The sequence below is a fragment of the Acomys minous genome, assembly GCF_964271855.1.
Source record: "Acomys minous genome assembly, chromosome: 5".
In the NCBI taxonomy this organism is placed as follows: Eukaryota; Metazoa; Chordata; class Mammalia; order Rodentia; family Muridae; genus Acomys; species Acomys minous.
In genome coordinates, this window is record NC_140494.1 from 101953304 (window position 1) to 101975978 (window position 22675).

Sequence of the window (22675 nt, forward strand, 5' to 3'; positions counted from 1 at the left end):
ACTAAACACACGCAGATGAGGTAAATCTTAGGTATGGTGTCATGTTACTCAATTAATTGGGCACAGATTTCAAATACTCAAATTCCTTCAAGCAGCCACAGCCTCCAGATAGCTCACCCGGCTTTACTCCGTCCCCACCACCTAGAACCAAGGTTCCTTTCTTCTGGGATCCTTGGACCTGGCCCCTGCAGGTCAGCTTTTACCTTCCCAGGAGGCAGGAGTGCCCAAGCTGGAGCTGCCACGAACAGCTCACTTAACAGACAAACAAGCTTCTATGGGGTCCAAGCCCAACCAGCATCCAGGGTGACAGACTCTGAGCCAAGTTCTTTCCCAAGTGGTTCCTGGGGCGTGTGTGTGTGTGTGTGTGTGTGTGTGTTTACCAGGACACTATCCCTCCTCTTACAAAGGATGGTGAAAGACGAAGTACTCTTTAGTGTCCTATAACCCTCATTGGCTTTTACCTACATAAAAATTATTCCAGCGGCCTTCCCCAGGCCTCTCTTCAGTCAGCAGTTTGAGAAGAAAGCTCTCCACACCACAGGTAAGTCTTCTTTCAAAATAAATAAAGCCCTAGCAGGTATCTTTGGGTGTTTTGTTTTGTTATGGTTTTTTGGTTTTTCTTTTCAAGGGAGGGGTACCACAGTACATTGGTCTCTACATGGCACAAAACGCATTTGATATCCTACATCTTTTTATTGCCCTTGTCTGCCACTCAGATTTGGGATATAATCACATCAGCCTGCCTTTCTGAGAATTCGTAGCTGCATTTTTAATCTAATTCAGGGGCCTGGAGATAAATCATCCTGAAGGGTCCTGATTTTCCAAGCCAAGAGCCTGCAGCAGCAGCAGCAGCAGCAACAACAACAACAGCAGCAGCAGCAGCAGCAATGGCATGCTAAGTTAAAGGGCCGGAGAAGAAGGCCTGGGGGGGGGGGGATGCAGTGATAAAGACCACACGCCTCCATCATTTGTCTTTGTGCCAGCTTGAAGGGCCAAAGGAATGAAAGACAGGCCCAGATCCATTGAGGTAGGTCAATAAGAGTATAGGAAGCAGAGGACAGAGGCGAAGAGGTGGCCTCACTGTTAAGGCAATGTTCATAACTCACTGCTACAGAGAACCGACCGGATCTGCGCACCTCAGCTCAGCCAGAGTAGCCCTGGGCTGTTTGCATGAGTACAGCACAAGAGAAGGCGCCCAGGTCTGATGACTCTGTCAAAAGGGTCAGCCTTCCAACAGCCTGACGGAAGGAGGCAGCCGTGCAGAGGCAAACCCCCAAAATGAACACAGTGCCTACCTGTCCTCCCCAGGGGCCCATGCAGCCCTCCCTAGCCGCTGCAACTTGGCAGTCAGCAGCCTCCAAGACCTAGGGTTTGCTCAAAGCCCTCAACTCTTGTTTTCGCTTCCCTGTTTATGATAAGTCTCTCTCTTGGGTGCCTCCAGCTCAGATGGATGCCTCGGTCTCCTCCTTCTACTCAAACAGAGGTGTGCTGGCAGGTGGAACAGCAACAGCCAGGGCCCACGTGTGGCTATTAAGCTTTACGTTCATTAAAATCATGTGAAGAAGGATTTCAGGTCTTCAGTCACACTAGCCACCGTTCAAGTGTTCAGTGGCCCAGCAGACATTGCTGAGCGCACGGATGCGGATCAGCACTGCAGAAACGCCTATCCAGTGATGTTCTGTGGGAAGATCGGTCACAAAGCCAGAACACAGGATCGGTTGGCTCTCTGCTGACACCAGGGATGGGGCTTGGAGTCACCATTATGCTTAGCAATTGCTCGGGGGCTGAGGGTATAGCTCACAGAGAAGCATGTGTTGAGCATGCGCAAGGCACTGGGTTCAAGCCTCAGAACCATCCCCATACACACACACACACACACACACACACACACACACACACACACACACACACAAATTACCCAGTGGATACCTGAACTTTGTAATTACTCTTTAATTCACAATTATAGCTATGACTGTTATTGAGCCGCACTCTCATGAAGCCCGCTCTCCAAGCGCCTCACGGTAACATAGGATACACCCCTCACCTTGACCCTGACCAGCAGCCCACTCTGCTTTCCCTGTTTTTTGGCATCATCAGCTGCTTTGGTGCTAAAAGGCCACCCAGGCCACTTCTTCGAAGGCCTAAGGTTGGCAAGTCGATAAACCAATAAATTAGGTCGAAATTAACTGTGACTCATTTTAAACTGAGGGAAATTGATTTTTGCATGTACGTGGCTGGACTGAATATGCCATCTGCCAGCAGATCCTGGCCTACCTGGAGAATGCACAGGAAGGCTGTGTTCTCATTAACAAAGAAAACAACGGAACCCCAGACAATTTCCAGAGAAATGCCAATCCCCAAATGTTCAAACCAAGAGAGAGTGAACTCTCCTTTCCGTCACATTAATTTAAACCTGAAAACATGAAGGAAGGGTCCATGTAACACCCCAGATTTAGTACAGCTCTGTGTAGTCAACCATCAATTATCCATAATTGTCAAATATTCTAAACTCCACACTGGCTTTCCCTGAATACATTTGCAGGATCATCTCCCCTATCAGCAACTCATTTAATATTCACCTGAGCAAAATTTAATTAAGAAGGTAAACTGATGCTTTAAAAGAGAAACTAAATAAATATATACAAAAGATAGTAAATTAGTTCGGATATTTCATGCTTTTCAGAAATACTAGACTGCCCCTGTAGGTGTCTACAATGGCCTGGGCAGGACTTGCTTGACCTCTGGCTGCCCTGGGATTAAAACAATAATGCTACAAAGGTGCCAGCAATCTCTAAAGAAGAGACTCCAGGTGAGAACGCAATGGTCCCACGGCATCTGCTGTTGGCCTTGAGATAAGCAATGCTGCTAGGATCTGCCTCATGGATCCAGGTCTCAAAGCAATTTATTAAGCACATCACTGACTTCATCCTACAGAACATGATGGAAAGATTGTCAAAAGGAACACAAAGCTAAGATCTGTAATGCGGTCCCTATATTCTGATGCCCTCACAAAGTGGGGTTCCACTCTTTCAGGGGCGGCTGATCCTCTGCAAGCTCTGAGGGGGCTGTGCAGTACTGTCCCTCCTGGCCCAGCAGAGGAAGGGGTGGGGGTGGGGGGAGAGCACCATTCCATCTGGCCTAGAAAAGGAGTTATCATCTATTTTGTATGTGACACTTCAGGGGACATCCTGACTGCCCACGGTCACCACCCCCAAAAATATATTTAGAGTTTAAATTAATCTCATTTTCCCATTAAATTAACCTCATTAATGTCATTATTCACGACACCAAGGGCTACGAGTAACAAAAGGCTGCTGACAACTTGATTTCGTGTGTGCTCATGTTGTTTAGACATGGACTACTTCCGTAAGGAAATAATAACAGAAACCTGGCAACAATAGTTGCCAACTGAGGAGGGCCTCCTGAAACAGGAGAACTCGAAAGGATTCAGCTGTCACCACACATCCCTTCATATGAATGGCTCTGTTAGAACTCGTGACCTGCTGAAGGCCAAGGAAACACAGTGCTCGAGTTTTCGTCCCATCGCTTTACTTCTCAGTGCCTCTTTTTTCCATCCCTTCTACCTCAAAGCCTCTACTGTTCCAGGCTACCAATGAACCAAACAGTGCCAGACACCGCCCAGAACTCACTAGAAGGGACCCAGGCACAACCACAGGAGGTTTTTTCTCCCCAAGGTCACATCCCTCAGCAACCCAAAAGGCCAGCCAGGTCTTTACCTACGCAGAACTCAGCTTGGAACAGGCAACATGCTGCCTTCTCGTCTTCATCTGGAAGCACGCAGGTCAAACATCCTAACCGGCCAATTCTTTCCCAAGCAAGCATATCGTGTAAGAATCAACACCAGAACGACGGAGAGCCAAATAGTCTTCTCTCCCCAAAGGAGGCCTTTTGTCCAAGGCCCTTATGCTGTAACAGACACTTTGTTTTTAGTCTCAAATCAGGACACTGTATCCTCTCTGTCCTCTAAAATGCAAGAATTATGAACAGAGAGCTTGTTGCAAGCAAAATAAACCTGTAAATCGTGTCCAGCTTTGTGCGTTGTGCATCACTCCAAAGGATCCCCTCCCTGCCCCCCCTCCCCGCCACCAAATAAAAATTCCATTAGCAAAAACTAATATGAAAATCCTAAAAGGGAGGATGCTGTAAAGAGTAGAATCATAGGTCTTTATTTGAATTAACTCCTAGGTAGCACAGGGCTACCCTCCCGAGGGCCTACCCCATTGGCTTCAGCACCATGGAGTGAGCCAAAGCATTTTGTCAGCGTGTGGGCTCCACGTGGTGCTGCTAATAAATAACTGTATATAACTTAACGTGCTCCCTGCCCTCTACGCCTCTTCCTCCAGGTACAAAACTGGTCCACAGATAGTTATCAAAGGTCCCCCACACAGTGAGACCCAGAGAAGGACCAAATCCTGGCCCTGAAGGAGCACACAGGGAGACAAGGCATTAATTATAACCCAGGACAGTGAGGGATGGATCCAGGCTTATTAAGGCTGTTCTCATAGGGTCGGGAACAGAAGGGTCCTGGAGTACTGAAGACCAGAACAAGGGTTCTTTAAGCAGAGAGAAGAGTTGAGGAAAACCTTTGGGTAACAGGGCAAAGCAAGAGTGATGGCAAAGAGCAGACGAGAAGTCAGTGTGGCAAGAACTAGGGCTGAGCGGGGCTCAGCAACACACTCCTGCTGTAATGCCAGCATTCTAGAGGCAGAGGCCTCAGGATCACCAGTTAGAGGCCAGCTTGAGCTTCATGGTAAATCTCAAGCCAGCTTGGGCTAAATGGCCAGACTCTCTTTAAAAAAAATTTTTTTTTACTATATACATTAATTAAATATATTTGTATATATTTTTAAATCATATATATGTGTATATTAAAAACTATGGCTTCCTCCTTCTTGGTTGTTGTTGTTGTTGTTGTTGTTGTTGTTGTTGTTGTTGTTGTTTTTGAGACAGAGTTTCTCTATGTAGCCTTGCCTGTCCTGGACTTGCTTTGTAGACCAGGGCTGGCCTTGAACTCACAGAGATCCGCCTGCCTCTGCCTCCCAGAGTGCTGGGATTACAGGTGTGCACCACTATGTGCAGCTGTCTTCCTCCTTTAATTTGACCTTTTCAAGACTAGGCTTTCCTTGTAAAATTTGAACTTGTGTAGAAAAGCCCTAATGTCCATCCAGGCTGTTGGTCTCCATTCTTACAAACGTGTTTCTGGGTGATCATGTTAGACTCAGTCTCCCCATATTAGAAAACCTTCCTAAGAAGAAAATCCTAAGAAGGAATATGGTCAAAATAACAAAATCTTCACTCCAAAAGTTAGGAAGGTAAAAGAAGACATGCTCCAATGTGACATGCCAACACAGGCTCCTTTCTCAGCCAAATTTTCCCTGGGAAACCATCCTTCTCTTCCTCCTGAAGCTTGGGGCCTTCTCACCTCCTCCCTGGATTGTGCTTCCAGCCCTGACAAGCATTCCCTGGACCTCCTCACCTTCACCAAGGCCCAAGGACAAGAAGCTGCAAAGGACCTAATTCTCCCTGTCCCCAACTATCACTCCATGTCCAAAGCCTCGCACAGCCAGGGGAGCATGCCGCTTTCCGTTCAGGGCTGGTTGAGGGGGCACAGGTGTACTGATCCCCACCTGTTCATTGACAATGATCTCTCAAGCCTCTTTTTTGAGAAACACACTCCCTTCGGACAACTGTTCAGTCTAATTGTTTGGGTTTAAAAATCGAAGGGAACTTATATAACTTAGCGCATGGCAAGAGTTAAAACAAGCATATAGTTAATAACACAGTTGCATCCGGTTGCATTGGGGGGGAAGCATTATTCATATCTGGGTCTGACTCAGGAAAAACAGAGGCACATAGCCACCTTCGCTACAAAGGTGATTCCAAATAGACGTGGTTCCTCCAGAGACCCAGAGAAGAGCCTCAGGCCACTGAACCATTGCTTACTGTGCTAGCAGTCTGAAGGGCCTGCACCACCCCAGAATTTGTGGTAGAAATCTCATACCATGAAGTTCTTCCTGATGTCTGACTCCACTCCTCCTCAACAACTAAGGTTAATGCTGGGTTTTTTTGTTTGTTTGTTTTTTGGGTTTTTTGTTGTTGTTGTTGTTTTTTGTTTTTTTCATTAACCTGGGGAAACAGGGAACAAGGGCATAGGAAGGCAGCCTCAGTGAGGGATCCTCACTGCTCTGTGGGAATTCCTCCTTTCCAGAGTTCAACTGCTGGCTGGCTCTGCATCCTTCAGTGGAACCAGTCTGCCTGGCCTGGAGACATGAAAGCAAAGGGAGGGTTTTGGAGTCGCTCCCAACAAGAACAGAGTTCATCACTAGCTTGCTCCAAATCCCTGGGAGATTTTCACACACCAAACCCAAAGGAAAGAGGAAGGAAACGGCACCTGCCTGAATGTTGCGAAGACTGAAACGTGCCTCTTTCAACCAAAATTAGGCTGCAGGGGACCTGAGCTCCCAGAGGGACTGTCCCCTCACTCCTCCCTACCCCAACAAAGCAGAGCTAGGCAGGCTGGGGAGACCCAAACCCATCACTTCCTAGCTGGCATGCCTGCTAAGAACAATTTTGCCAACTTCCAGGGTACAAAAAGGAAGTTTCAGATGGGGGTTAAGAGGGGGAAGAAGGATCTGGGCCCCAAGAGGAACAGGGGAGGTGAGCTTCAGTAGTCTGAGCCCTGTGCATGTGCGCAAGTGTGTGCGCGCGCGCATGTGTGTGTGTGTGTGCGCGCGCGCGCGTGTGCACGCGTACGAGAGCACACGCACATGCCCCCAGCAGTTACAGTTCATCTGGTATACATTCCTACCCTGAGCTCTCCTACCCACACACCACCACCCCCTCTACCTTCGTAGCCAACAGACTATTTTATTTTGGAAAGAGGGTGTTAAGGAAGCCCTGAATGGAGGCAAGGTGACCCCCCTCCTGACACCCAAAGGTCAGTAAGACCATGTAGGGGAAAATGGAAGCACTCACAGCCCTTGCCTGTGTGACCTTGGGCTAGTCAGAGCACCTCTCACAGCTTGGATCTCTTCCCCCACCGCCCCCCTACCAAACATGACACTATAGGGTGGCATGTTTTATGAGATGCTTTCTGGCTGCAGGAGTTGATCGTTAAACTCTCTGCATGGCCTGAAGGAAGACTTTGCTATAGCCAAAACCAGTGAGGAAAGGCAGAATCCAGGCGCATCCTGTAATTTGTCTTTCAGAAAGAAACGAGCACTCTGGGAAGCGATTGTGTTTCTCACCTCCACTGGGCCCACCTTTTCTCTCCCACTGACTTTCTAGTTTTGCTGACGTCAATCTTAAACCAAAGGACCGGGAGTTTCTGAGGAGACAATAACACTGGCAAAATTAATTCTGCCAATGCCTATACTAAGTGACAAACTTGGCTTGCCATCCCTCACAGTCAGTGGGGCCATGAGTGAAATGTGTATTATTTATAACCTAACAAACCCATTGCCTGGATAGAAATAAATCCTTTAACGAATAAGAAGCCTACCAAATTTCTTGTAGCCCTCTCAAATCCTGGAGTGTCATAAGAGATCATATCTATCTAAACTAAAGCCATTACCTTGAAGGTGTGGGAAGGAAAGGGGTTGGGATGGTACTCCATACTCCCACGAAAATAATAATCCAACCTTATACACATACATGCACAAACTCACACGCACACATCTAATAGCTACACAAGGGACAATCGTGGATCTTTGAGAGTTGCCCACCTTTATTGGGGTTCATGAGGGTAACCGTAGAAAACCCTCTCTGCAATTCTGTTTAAGTGCTTTACAACTGCAGGATTCTCGCCCGTGCTGCCATAGGATGGGAGGGGGGAGCGGGATGAATAGGGAAATGCCCGTTTTTATCCAAATGTAAATACGATGCCGTACCCCTGCCGGAAACTACACTAGTCTGTCTGCATACAGGCTGAGGAAGACAGGCGCTGCACCCTTTGACTTACCTAGAATACGTTTGCTAAAATCGACAGGAAGAAGGAAAAGATCTATGCAATCCTAGTGCTGACGGCTGTACTCGTGTGATGTAAGAGGGAAAAGAGAAGAAAAAGAAAAAGAGAAGAAACAAACATGCCAGCCGGGAAGTCCCCAAGCGGTGCCTGCACCTGGGAAGCGACTGCAAAGGATGGGTGCGGGGGTGAGGAGGTGCTGGGAGAGAAAGGGGCTGAAAGGAGGCGGTTTGCAGAAGTGCTCACCTGTCCATACACCTGGATAGGCTGGGGCTGCAGAGCAGCGCTCCGCCGCGTCCTGAGTGGCTTCCTGGCCGCCGGGCTCGCCCCCCGGGCATCCCCGTGCGCCCCCAGGCTCAGGTCGTGCGGGTCGCCTTGCACCACGAAGAAGCCCCGGTCCTGGGGTAAGAGTGCGAAGCTACCGTGCAATCTCTGATTCCAGCCCCCACCGAGAGCCCCGGGGGGCAGCAGCGCGACCAAGGCGAATAGGAAAGGGAGTCGCGACTCCCTCCTGCTGCTCCGTGTCGCCATGTTCCGGCTAACGCTCCCGCAGGTGGCGCCGCCGCCAGGAGAGAATGTGCAGCGCGCGCCGGGACAGCGCGGGGCCAGGGCCGGGGCCGCGCGCGCCGCTCCCGGGGCTCCAAGCCGCCCGGGCCGTTCTGCTGCGCCCGCCACTGCTGCCACGGCCGCAGCAGCCGCCGGGTCCCGCTCGCTCGGCGCCGCGCCGTCACGTGTGCGCTCGCAGCGCGTCCCCTTCGCGCACTTTCTCCGCTCGCCGCGACTGCGGCCCCGCCCCCTGGGATGGGGAAGTCAAGGCAGGGAGCGCCCGCCTGCGGGCACCGTGGTCCCCCGCGCGGACACCTCGCCCTCCCTGCCGCAGTGAAGAGTTGCGTGGGCACCGTGCTCGGTTTCCCCTTGGTGAGTTAGCTACTCCGCAGGTTCCTGGGAGTACCCTGGTCGCAAAAACCGCCGCCAATCTCCGCCCCCTGTGCAGCCACTCGACCACCTTCCTGGGCCTTGGCCTCATGCCCACTTCCAGTGAAGGGCAGCAAACCACAGAATTAGCCGCGAGCACACCACCGACAAAAGTTGAGATGAACCTGCGGGTTTGTGAAACTTACATGGTTTCAACTACAGCACAGAAATGTATTTGAAGTGGCCACAGCTCAAACTACCCTTGATGAAGCTAAACTGCCCCGTGGGTCCAGCAGAGCACAGTAAAACCTAGGCTACACTTCCCCCACCTGGACTATTCCGCGCCTAGGCAATATGGCCCTCCACACATAGATACCAAGGCATGACTTGTCACTCAAGTTCCTTCCAGTTAGCTTAATCTAGTGCCTTCCTCCAACCAACACCGCCATTGCAACCCGCCCGAACCTGTGGTGCTATGAAGTGGGGTTGTCCCCTTGTCTGAAGTGTATTGTCATTTGTGCTGGCGCAAAGAGGTGGGTGCAATATAAGTCCACTGAGAGGGACTCCTGCCTTTCTCAATGGAGTCTGTTTGTTCTCCCAAGAGCAGTTGGTAGAGCGGCTACGCTACGACACACCCGGAAACAGTCCTCACACAGCAAGGATGCTCTCTCATTGTATCCCTTTCACCAGCACCAGCTGGCCTTCTGCTTCCCACGTGAGGCGAAACACCAAAAGGCTCTCACCAGAAGCATGTCCGGGGGCCTTCCCTCTCAGTCTCCATAACCCTGAGCCCCAAAATATGACTGTTTTATATGTCACCTGAGAAAGAAGGACAAAGTCTCTACACCTTCCTAATCCAGGATTCTATTGCCCTAGCCCAGCCCATAGGAGACTTTCTGCAGTCTCCCTGCCTCCCAAACCCCTCCCAGCCAGATGTTGCCTTTTTTTTTTTTTTTTTGAGACAGGGTCTCTCTGTGTAGGCCTGGCTGTCCTGGACTCACTTTGTAGACCAGGCTGGCCTCGAACTCACAACGATCCACCTGCCTCTGCCTCCCTAAGTGCCACCACACCCATGTTTTTATTATCCTACCCTTGACAACATCACCAAGCCAGCTAGCTGACCCCACAAAGCCACTGAACAAACCACTGCCATCCCCTAAGGCCCTTCAGACCAGCCCCACCTACTTACTGGATGTGAACCCACTCAGAGGTCCTCAGCACTTCTGCCCCCTTTGACTCCCAGTAGAAAACCAAAGCAACAGCCTACAGTCAGAACACTCTGTTGTGATTTAATTATTGATTGGTCTTCAAGCTATATTTAATAAGAACTGCCTTCTATGAGTTAGAGTCTTGGCAGAAAACAAAACCAACCACGTGTCTTCTAAGTGTTGGGTGGACGGAGAAATAGTCTGGCCCTAAGAACTGCTGGCTTAAGCTTCGGGTGGTGATTTGCATGGAAGGATTAGTAGGGCAGGATCGGCTACTTGCTCATTTTGATTTGGATTTGTAATTTCAATGCTATAAAACTGGCAAGAATGCTCGAACACGGTTAATTTACTCCTCGAATGCCCTCCTCTCTAATCGTTATCTACATTCCAAGCCATTCTCAGGTGAGTAATCAGCACTCCGGGAGACTGTGGGCTGCATAGCCACAGGGCACCGTAGAAAGAAAGCACACTGCATTTTGAGTCAAAGGTCCAACTTTCTAGCTATGGGAACTGGGCTAAATGCCCTCCCTGGAGCTTTGATTTTTCTCACCTATAAAATTAAGATCTTAGGTCTTGCCCACGTCTCTAAACAGTTACAGTACCAGATGAGATCGTGTATGTAAAAGAGCTGTGAAGATCCCCACAGAAAAGGATTGTGCACAGGTAGCATTAGAGGCCTGCATGTGGTTCTGGCATTGCTGGGAGTTTCTACATAGTTTTTGATGGTTTTCTTTTTTCTTTCTTTTTCTTCCTCTTTCTTTTCTTTCTTTTCTTTCTTTCTCTCTCTTACTTTCTTTCTTTCTTTCTCTCTCTCCTTCTTTCTTTCTTTCTTGGTCCTGGTCAATGAGACCTTTGGGGCCCCTACAAGAGTGTGTGACTGGAACAGCCATGGGGCAAGTACACCCAAAACAGGAGTCAGAGCTAAATTGTGCAATACAAGTGGGGTATTTCTCGTAACTTCACAACCAGATCTGGGTTGTAAACAAGCTCGCACTTCCTTCATCCCTCCAGAGGTATAGCTAAAGGGGAGGCAGTAGTCTAGACCTCTCTGCCCTAACCATGGCCTTGCTCTGATGCTGGACAACATCACTACAAAAATAGATATGCATGGAGCCATCAAGCTGGTTCAGCAGGTGAAGGTGCTTGTTGCCAAGCACGGTGACCTGAGTTCAAGTCCCAGGACCCATGTAGTAGAAGGAATAACTAATTCAGCAAGTTGTCCTCTGATCTTCACATGTACATGCATGCATTCACACACAACACCTTAAACCTATCAGCATCTTTGAATGTTTATGCCTCTTAGTTTATCAACCACAGGCTCTTGTATGTCAAATGCTAGCACATCCTTTTGTCCACCCTAAAGCAATCCAAGCTAGAGCTCAGGATGGAACTTGGGAAAAATCAAAGAGCTCCCAGGTGGTACGGTTTCATCCAGACAGAGTAGAAAATGGCTCAGTGTAAGAGTCCTTACTCTTACTACACAAGTGTGAGGACAGGAGGTCAGATCCCCAGCACCCACATAGAGGCCAAGCAGTCAGGGCAACCTGTCTGCAATCCCAGCACACAGGTGGCAGAGACAGGAGACTCCCAGAGAAAGCTTGACATGCCACATTGGCAATCAAAGGTGAAGACCCATGCAAGTAGATAACCTATGCCATCCTTTCTCTCTCTCTCTCTCTCTCTCTCTCTCTCTCTCTCTCTCTCTCTCTCTCTCTCTCTCTCTCACACACACACACACACACACACACACACACACACACATCTATTGTTATCTCATGCACATAAATAAACATGCAAACACACACATATATATGAGAAGACATACCACATGTATATTACATGAAAAAAAAAATGAATGAAGTAGCTAGCAAGAGTTGAATGTGATGGGACACAGCCATGATCTAGCACAGGGGAGACTCATGTCTATAATCCTGTTGCTGAGGAGGCTAAGGCAAGAGGATCGTTGAGTTTGCAGTAAGATGCCAAGTCAAAGGACTCACAGGCTGGCTCGGCCAGTAAAGGCAATTGCTGCCAAGCCTAATGACCCGAGTTTGATCTCTAGGACCCAGGTGCTAGAGGCAAACAACCAAACTACAAAGTGTCCTCTGACATCCACATGGGTGGAGCTCATGCATGGAGCATTTACCTAAAATGCATAAGACTCAGTCTTAGGTCCCCAGTGGGAGAGAAAGAGGGGAAGGAAGACAGGAAAGGAGGTCTTTTTAAACAGTTGTAATGACTGCTGTAAGCACAAAGGTCGGGGAGGGCAGAGAGAGAGAGAGAGAGAGAGAGAGAGAGAGAGAGAGGAGAAACAGTTTTATTCCTTTCTTATCTACTGGCTTTTGTGAATACCCTCTCTCCTTCCTGGACCCTGGCTAGCCAATTTTATCTACCCTTTACTCTCCAGAGAAACCTCCTTCTACACCTAAGGGATAATGTCTCTAACTCTAGGTCCAGTCTCCTGTCCTGTATGTAGATTTTGGCATTTTCTCTCTGGTCACGTTATTGAAGTGTGAAGTCAGCCTGTGTTAACCACATCTATACTCTGTGTCTAGCAAACTCTTGGCACAAGGTAGGAAGTACATGCTCAGTGACATAGGATGGAGCACTGTCCTTCTACCCTGCCAAGGATCAGTATTGAAGGTCTAGGAAATAAGCTGACGATGGCCAAATTAGCAGAAGAGGTACACTAACTTACTATGTGTATTTTCTATGGGAGCCACACAAAATACAAGACTCAAGGAAGGGGTAGACTTGATGTTTGTATAGTCCACCCCTCTGAGCTTAGGGGCATGTATACTCTGGGAGGTGGTATAAAAGAGGGATGAAGGAGGAAGCAAAAGAAATTCTTCCTGTTCTGCAGCAATAGAGCCCTAGGCTAGCATTTCCCAGAACTGGCGCAATAGACTGATGGATGGCTCTTGTGAGCGTATCTGCTTGGTGAGACTCCAGCAAGGGTGCTAGAGACAGTTACTTGGGTTCTCATTGAGTAACTTCCCTTGTTCAGATAACGGAACTTCACTGAGAGCTCCTCTCAGGCAGTGGGGGTGGGGGACAGACCTTGGTTCTCAGGCCTTATGAGGTTCTGCTTCTGAGGCCTTTTCGACCTTGCTAATCCAAAGTGCTCAATCTGCCAGGTCGCCATATTGAAGGTTTCCTTTTCTGGTCTCCAGCAGACTCATGCACATGAATCGGGCAGAAGTGACAAGATGCTGGTGGATTCTGTGGCCAGTGTAGCTGAGCCTGATGGCACATGCTCATTACAGAACCCCAGCACCGTTGCTTCAGAGGCAAGCCTGAGCTACATAGAAAGAGCCCCCGTCTCAAAACAAGCAAGCAAAATTAAATAAACAAGCAAACACATGAAAAAGCCAAAGCCCAGGATCGTAGACAAAGTTTAGGATGCAGAGGCATTTGGAACACAACCAGCAGCTTAATTCTCACTTTTGAATATACTAAGTTGGTAAAGATGCTTCTGGAAATAGCTGTAACTTCCCTTTGCATAGTGTGGTTCCCATTTGCATATCATTACAAAGGTGTGGTCCATGGTGCAACACCCGAACTCTTTGAACCAATCCAAAGCCAGCCTTGTAGTCCTTCCCATTTAGAAACTAAGACCGATGGAGGGAAGAGCACATGATTCGCAATTACATGGGGCTATTAATGCACCTGTACTAGGGAATAGATTCAAGCCCAGGTTCTCTGAGGTTTACAGCCAAGGCTGACAGCTCCTTACAAAGGGAAGATCTGGAGTTTCAAGCCTGGAAAAGAGGACACAGGAAAACAGGAGGGAGAGGTGCACTTTATGGGCCCAGAGAAAATTCAGGCTAAGAGCATAGAGGCTAAGGGGCTTAGACCACCACAGGGCTGTACTGCAGCAAGGTATCACGTGACTGTTCAACAGTGAAGACAGGAGAGCAGGTCAAACCAGCTAACTGTCCTCGGCTTCATTATAATAACATTTCCATGCCATTAGCCTTGCAAAATTGCCTGTGGGTATTATGTATATGAACACTGTGCCGCCTCCAGAAAAAGCCCCATATAAAAGCCAGAAAATAGAAGTAAACACTATTCCAGGAAAATTCTGAGCGTTCATAGGATTTCCTGCCTTTCCACACCTTAGTGAATAAGCCTGCCCTGATGTAAGATGCCAGAGTGAATCCTGGTGTTCTGAATGAGAGACACAAGGTACTGAAAACCTTGAGCCTGTCTGCTCTACAGCCTCCCTTGCTTTCCCCTGCAGTAAGGCAGGAGGAAGAGCCAGTGAGCAGATGAGCTCTTCTCAGCCTCAGGCCTGTCTCCATCCTCTGTAGGTCACCTCTATCTCCCTCATCAGGCCCCTCAAGGGTGATGCTGAGTGCTGAGTCACTCGGTCCCATGTCCAGTCCTGAGAGGTCCATCTGTCCAGTCCTGTTTTCTACAATTTTCTAGAAGACATATATTAAGAAGGAACTTGTTTTCTAGTACTCAAGGAAGGCCTGTGGTGGGCATGGGTTTCTAAAGCTGCCGTGGGATTCGGGTTCCACTGTACACCCTTTTCTGGCGAGATGGCTCAGTTAGAAAATCAATGTTTTTCCTTTCTTTTTTTCCCCCTTTGACTTTTTCAATTAATTGACAAGTTTTGTCCTGATATTTTCATAAACATATGGCATTATGCTTTATTCTTATTCATCCAAAAACTAGATTTTTGAAATTTTCTTTTTCTTGAGGTAAGGACTTGTAGTGTGTCTTTGGGCGTAGATCCATTTCAGTCATGTATCACAAGCATGTTTGTTTGTGCCACCATGTAACCTTTTGACCTCCTATTCACTCTTTCCTGAGTCAGGTTGAGTCAGCCTGGTGAAGATTTTACTGCAAAGATATTTTCATGTGTGTCCTACGCAGTGTCTACCACTTGATGGTAGGGAACAAATGTCCACAGATACACAGCTGCTACCCGCAAGGGACTTAAACAAAGAAAGAGAAATGCAAGACTAACAGAAATATGTGAAACCAGCCAGGAAGATCTCTACTATGAGTCTTGAGGTGCTGAGTATTAAATCTAGAGCCTGGTGCATGCTGGGTTAGTGATGTCAGCTAACTGGGCTACATCCCTAGGCTCTAGAGCTCCAAGATCTTAGATTGCAAGTTCAAGGTCAGCCTGGGCAACCTGGTGAAACATCATCTCAGACTAAAAGATATACAGAGGGCTGGGGCCATATCTCACCAGCAATGGTGCTTGTCAAGGTTGCACAAAGCTCAGAGTTCAGTCTCTATCACTGATGCAACAGACTTTGGAGTGGGGATTTCAGGTACACACATCATGGGAGGGACGCAGGTGCAGGACACTCTGATACTCCGAGAGAAAGCAGGAAGTTATTTTGATTGTCTGAAAAGAGCAGGGGAAGTATTTCAGATGTCAAGAAAGGTATGAGAGCAATTAGCTAGGGTCGCACCTGCTGCAAGAGGCACCAACATACCCCCCCACCCCCCCACCCCCGCCATGTTACTCCATCCCCAGCCACAGCACAGGGTGTCACCTGTTTGTCATGCATAAAATCGTGTGCAAGGCACTGCAGACTGATCAGGCATCTGCCATCTCTGAGTCCATCATCCTGGCAATTTTACACAGTGTCATCAGCTGAATTAACACCTGGTAAAACCCATCATTCCCAGTAGACTGGAAGCTGCAAGCGCCTTTAATGAGGACCTGAAGAAAAGAATATATTTCCTCAGAGCCCTTAAATAAATGACATTAAGTCCTCTGTGCCAAATAAATTATTGAAACAGCGATTAGGGTTTGGATTATACCAACAGACCTGCTCAGAGGCATATATAATCTCATTTGAGATTTGACTGCCACACCCAGACTAGGAAACTGCCGGGCCTCCTCCGTTGATGGGTAAGTGAAAAATGCATTCTTTTTCAGCATGTATTTAAACAAGAACTTCGGTGCTAAATTAGCAGTGGGTTTTGTGTATGAATTTTCTTTGCATTCGAACATTATGTAAATGAAAAACCCAACGAAGTGCAAATTAGGACTATTCTTAATTCTAAAAGGCTGCTATTCTGTGACAATGACGCCATGGAACACTTCACAGTCTGCCAAGCACGGTGTGGGGTTCCTGCTCCCCGTCTGCCTTGTGAGACTCCAGCAGGGGGACACCCACTGTGTCCTCATTTTTTTTTCTTGACCGCTAATGTCAATCAGACCTAATCCATATGCCCTGCCCTCTTCCTCCTTATAATTTCATCTCCCAAGGATCATTTCCTCACTAAAAACAGAACTAGAGGCCGTTGAGAGGGATGCACTCTGTGTGGGCAACAGTATTACAGTATTAGAGACCTGACGTCAGGAGGAGCTCACCTGGATTTTATCCCAATCCCTTCTGGGCCAGCTGCCTCATTCCAGGACCCTAATTTTCTTCATCTGGAAGGCGAAATACCTACCTCTGCAGGGTTAAAAGACTGCATGAGATTAGACACCTTAAGGTTTAAATCCACGCCTGGCATAGGAGACTTGGTCATCAAATGATAACCTATTGTTGTTTGCAAAGTTCAGCTTAGGTTTAGTTGTTATATCAATTTGGCTGTTGAGCAGTTGGCAGGCTTTTATTCAAGTTTGTGTTTCCTTCAACCTCTATACCAGGCAATAGGTTACTGTAAAAAGAAAAAAAAAATCTAATGGAGGTGCAGAGAAGAATTTAATAGAAGATATGCCTACCTTTCGTAGGGCCCTGAGTGTCATCTCTAGCACTTTCTTTAATAACCACTCACACTCTCCCCCCCCCCCAAAAAAAGAGAAAAAAAGGATGGATGAAGGAAAGAAGAAAGAAAGAAAAGAGAAAGCTAGTTTTAGACACATACGCACACACACACACACACACACACACACACACACACACACACACACACACACATACAGACCCAACTCTCCGGTCTTGTTCTCCCTCTTCATGTCTCTGCCTGGGCTACAGGCAGGTGCCACAGTGCTCCAGGACAGGAGTCCTGGAACTCCAGACAAAGCAGCTTCAGTTTCCTATTAAGCATGGGGGACAAAACCCCAGAAGAACACTACCCTGTATGCTTTGGAGAACTGACCCTGCCAGGCCTGCTGAATAATTTTGGTTTATTTTTATTTTTATTTTCCTCATGTGTGCGGGCATCTTTGTCTGTATATGTGTGTGTGCCGCATCTGTTTCTGGTATCTTTGGAAGCCAGAAGAGGGCTTTAGATCTCTTAGAACTGGAGTTACAGATGCTTGTGAGTTGCACTGTGGTTGCTGGAAAAAATCGAATCTAGGTCCTCTAGAAAAGTAGCCAGTGCTCTTGACCGCTGCGCCAGCCCTCCTGTCCCCTTGCTTGGGTTCCTGTGCTTCATGCACGCAAACCCACTTATCAGCATCAATCTCACCAATGGAATAAAAAATGTTTCTAGTATCCTTTTATACTAATAGATCACTCTTCGGGTTGAGTCTGTGATAACTGATGTTCTCTTGTCTAGCAAGGACTCCAGTCCAAGGTGTTTCACATGCTAATCACAGCAAAAAACAAACAAACAAACAAACAACAACAACAAAAAACCCATGCATTCCTAAGGAGGGCCTTTACACATTGTCTGCCCACCTCATGGGTTATCGAGGATTTATACTCCTGAGCACAGTGTTGTTTATAATAAAGCGTTTAAAGTCAATCACAGAGACTAGAGCAACTAACAAGGAAGAGCTTCCAGCACCACCACGGCTGCAATAGAAGTGTAAAAGTGTGAATTCCTGAGGTGCCCAGAATCTACGCAGCGCGCACAGCCAGCCAGATAACATTGTGTTCATTTAGACGCCACCCTAAAGGAGCCATTTACCCAAATAAGGAATTCATGCCTCCACTGTGGTCAGCTGGATAAGACAGGTCACACTCCTGAGTAGCTATTACAAGTGCTTTGGGTATCCTAATCTCAATCAATGCAAGTGATTTTTTTTTTACAATTGGCATAACAATATGGACAATGGTCTTCATTAGTGGCTAGCTAATCGGCTGGGTATGCATTAGAAACCTGCTCTCGGTAAATTCAGAAGTATCCAAGGCACTGTGCCTGACAAAATAGTAGTGAAGACACACTGCTCCATCGCACAGACACATGCCAAAAAAAAAAAAAAAAAGCCCAAGCCCTCTGGCCTCAGAGATAGAAACTGAACTGGAAATGCTGGCTCCTGCCTGTAGTCCCCGGCACTTGGGACACCAAGGCAGGAAGATTATGAGTTTGAGACCAACCTTGATTACTTAGTGAGCTCTTAGCCAGCCTAAGCAATAGAATAAGACCTTGTCACACTAAAAGAAAAAAATCAGGCTAGAAAAACAGCTCAGGAGATAAGGATCTCCGTTTGAGCCCCAGCACCCATATGTAAAATGCAGGCAAGGTAGCATGGCCTGGTAGTCCTGGTGCTGGGGAGGCAGAGACAGGCAGGTCCCTGGGGATCCCTGGCCATCCAGCCTAGTCTACTTGGCCAGGAATTATACCTGATGTCACCCTCCAGTGTGCTACCTCCCACAATACAAATGCAACTCATGCTCACATACAAACATTTGCACGCATATTGACACATGAGCACAAAAGACAAGGGATTGGAAGGACAGACAGAACAAGGGAGAAAAAGGAGGTGAGCTGGCTAAATCCTATTCTCTACCCAGTTCTGCTTCCTTGGGTCTAAGGATTCTGGCAGCCTGCTACAAGCTGTAATTATAACTGTATGCCAGTTCTAGAATGTTCTTTCTGCATCAGATAAAAACACATTCAACTGAGGTGTGATGAAAATATCTAAGGCAGAGCTGGAGCTTCATATGCCCTGTTGCTAATAACTGTTTAATTAACGTCCGCATGCGTAGTGGAGTCCGATGTGAGGCTGCTACGGGGTTAAAATGTATCAGTGAGGGTCTGAGACAGCAATTAACCCTGGCGATTCTAACCCAGCTGCTTACTTTATCTGTCAAAAACAGGCATGACAAACCTAATCTGGGTCCGTTTCAATGTTGTGTTATAGGATGGTCTTGTTGGAAAACAAGGGAAGAGTTAGAGCATCAGGGAAAGGGCTTTCAGGATCAACGTATAAGCTGGGAGAGAGCTTCGGCCACATGTCACAGAGACCCAGGACACTGAAGCTTCTGCAAGATATATGTTTATCTCCCTCACCAGTCAGTCTCTCGGCTGGTTCCACAGCTGCCAGCCGTTCAGTTTCCTTCTACTTGATTACTCGGCCGCTCCAGGTTCTCTGTGTGTCTGGTGGTCCACAGAGGCTCACCGGCTCTTCACAAAAGCCAGGGGGGATGGAGAACTCAGCACAAATCAATATGTGCACATCACTTCCTCTTGAATCCTGATGATCAGAATTTAGTACTCCGGCCTCTACCTGCAAGGGATGTTGGGAGACAGAGGCTCCCTCTGAGTGACCATGTGCTCACCTAACGAGTGGGAGATTCTCATCCTGTTAGAAGTGGGAAACAACAGTGAGAGGCAGCTACTGATTGATTGCTTCCAAAATCATCAGGAAGTAAGAGTGAACAGGGCTGATAGCTAGGAGGCACATCCCAATAATGGCTGTTATTTAAGAACACTCAAGTGTTTGTGTACTCAGTGGTGAAGGTCCTTGAAACCCTGAGCAACACCAGGCCACTATTTAGGTCCCAGCTACCCCACTCCCTCTTTGAGGATGCTTTAGACTTTTACTGCCTGGTTCACCAAAGGTCTCTTTCACTCTGACCCAGCCCCCTCGCTTGGACCTCTTGTACTGATTTGTCAGTGCCCTTGGCTTACCCAATTTTTAAATGTTTTATATGTAAGACGGCAACCATGTCTAGAAATAAGGATGTGTGACGCTCTTGAAGAACTAGAGACATTTAACCTAGAGTAGAGGAGGTAGAGGCAACTACGCTGGATCACTTAAACCTTTGTAACGCCGTTGCCTTTAAGCATGTACAGTGTGCGGAGGCTTGAACTGGGCTCAGTCATACCAGTGATGCTCAACCTGCCTCATGCTGCGACCCATCACTGCAGTTCTCCAGGTTGTGGTGACCCCTATAATCATGAAATTCTTTTCGTTGCTACTTCATAACTGTATTCTTGCTACTGTTATGAATCATAATGTAAATATCTGATATGCAGGATGGGCCCAGGCAACCTGTGCAAAAAGGTCATTCAACAACACCCAAAAGGTCCACAGGTTGAGAACCGCCGTCTTAGACTCTCAAAGCAAGCCTGTGCGGTGGGAATTGTTTTCATTGTACAAGCAAAGTTGCTGAAGACCAGAGGCTTTGGGCTATTTGTAAAAGTCATACAGTTTGGTCTTGGAAGACTTCGAGGCTAGTGAAATGCTTGCCCGACAAGCCTGGGGATATGAATTTGAATACCAGCCCCACCATGAAGTTCAGGCGGGTGTGTTGGCACCCTAAAACTGGAGAGGCAGACACACTCAGCAGCCAGGCAGTGTAGCCAAAATTTAGCTCCAGACTAAATGAAAAACGCTCAAAAAAATGAGGTGCAGTGACTAAGGAAAAAATTCTACATTGACCTCTGGCCTGCATGGATGGATACACACACACACACACACACACACACACACACACACACACACACACACCATGCATTCAAATGAAGAAGACACACAGAGTTGATATGCAAGCCCCTCCATATCTGATTTTCCATGGTGCCAACACACAAACAAAATGTTTGAATTACCAACAAAGCATTAAAAAAAAAATAGGAGAAAGAATCAAGTAAACACCTCACAAAAGAGAAGGCACATACAGCCAAACACTGCATTAAAATGATGCTAGGCACTGTTGGTTATCAGGGAAATGCAAATTAAAAGTATAATGTCTGCTGACACAGAGAGAGAGAGAGAGAGAGAGAGAGAGAGAGAGAGAGAGAGAGAGAGAGACCACCACCACCACCACCACCACCATCAAAGCAAAAACAAAAACAAACCAAAAAGGAGAGAAAAGAAGAAAATGCAAGCTTTCTAAATGGCTGGACAATCATGCATTTTTCACCAGCAGTGGGTGAAGTTTCAGCTGCTTCACAGTTACTCCAACATTTGGCACCAAGGAGGTTTACGTTCTGTTGTGATCAGTCCAGTGTGTGTGTGTGTGGGATCTCTTGTAGCCAAGGATGACCAGGCATGTACCACCATGCCTGATTTATGCAGTGCTGGGGAACAAAACCAGGGCCTTGAGCATTCACTAAGCAAGCCCTCCATCAAATTAGCTACATCTCCAGGCCCAAACTGACATTTTCATATAAATATTATTAGTCTGCTTCATATCCAGGATTTATAAGATAAATAAAATCATATGTTGACCAAAAAAACTGTATGAAATTGTCCTCTTAACTTTCTTTTTCAATGTTCAACTTTGGAAACAAGACAAATGTCCATTCACAAGAAGAGACTGGAAAAACAAGCTGAGGTATTTTCATACAAAGAGACATTGTCCAACCACAAAAGGAACAAATCATTTAAATATGTGACATAGATGAATCTCAGAAACACGATGTTAAGTGTTTTCTGTTTTGGTTTTTTGGGTTTTCTCGTTTTCTGCTTTTTGTGGATTTTTTGTTTTGTTTTTGTTGTTGTTTTGTTTTGTTTTTGCCAGACACGCAGAAGAACACATACCAATTATTTCATTTATGTGAAATCTAGCATGCAGTGCTCATCTATGGGAATGAAAATCAGAAGAGCAGGTGAGGGCGGAAGGGGGCCTGCTGACTAGAGTGCTACGGAAGAATTCTCCAGGGGATGTAGTTTTCTACTTTCCAAAAAAAGCCCCCCATTTATTTATTTGCTTATTTATTAATCTACCTATTAGTGTGTCTATGGGGGCAGGGTGGTATGCATGAGAAAGCTCAAGACAGCTGGCAGGAGTTGGCTCTCTCCTTCAACCATATGTATGGGTCTCAGAGACTAAACTCAATTCTTCAGGCTTGATGGCAAGCACATCTGCCCACTTGCCATTTCAGCAGCCCAGCGTTCTAACCTCTGATTGTCCCTGGATATGCAAGTATATCCATTTAAATCATTGGACTATATATCCCAGGTCTGTGTAGGTCCCTGTGTGCAATTATATTTTGGCTAAAAATTAACCTAAGATAAATTACAGAATAAAAGAATGGCCCTCCCATAACTATCCTGCTCCCGAGCATGTAAGTTTCTAGGCTAACTTAATGCTTGTAAGAGATACTGTTGAGGGGTTTAGATTGAAAGTTCAAACAAGTAACTAAAACACCTCGGCCTTTTGAGATTTTAAATACGCAGGATCCTGAACTAACAAGGCAAAGCCACCTTCTCCAGATTCTGAGAATTCAGCTCTCACAGTGGGAAATGCACCTTTACCAAAACCTTGAATCTGGGGCTGGGGACATGGCCCAGTTGGTAAGTGCTTGCCAGAGTAGTTGGAGAGCTTGAACTCAGGTCTCCAGTGCCTGAGGCAAAAGCTGGGTGTGGCAGTTCGTGCTTATCATGGGGTGCCAGGGACATGAAGACAGGACCATTCCTGGGGCTTTCTGGCCAGCTGATCTTACCAACAACTGGTGAGCTCCTTGTTCT

The 22675-nt window shown here is 47.1% G+C and overlaps 1 protein-coding gene across 1 annotated transcript in view; it reads right to left on the reverse strand.

Moving 5' to 3' along the window:
• SORL1 (sortilin related receptor 1) overlaps positions 1 to 8715 on the reverse strand; it is a 166683-nt gene extending 157968 nt beyond the window's left edge. The window contains exon 1 of the mRNA XM_084782514.1: positions 8231 to 8715. Coding sequence (XP_084638640.1) covers positions 8231 to 8515 — 285 coding nt within the window. The 5' untranslated portion in view covers positions 8516 to 8715. The remainder of the gene's footprint in view (positions 1 to 8230) is intronic.
• Positions 8716 to 22675: the final 13960 nt, after the last annotated feature.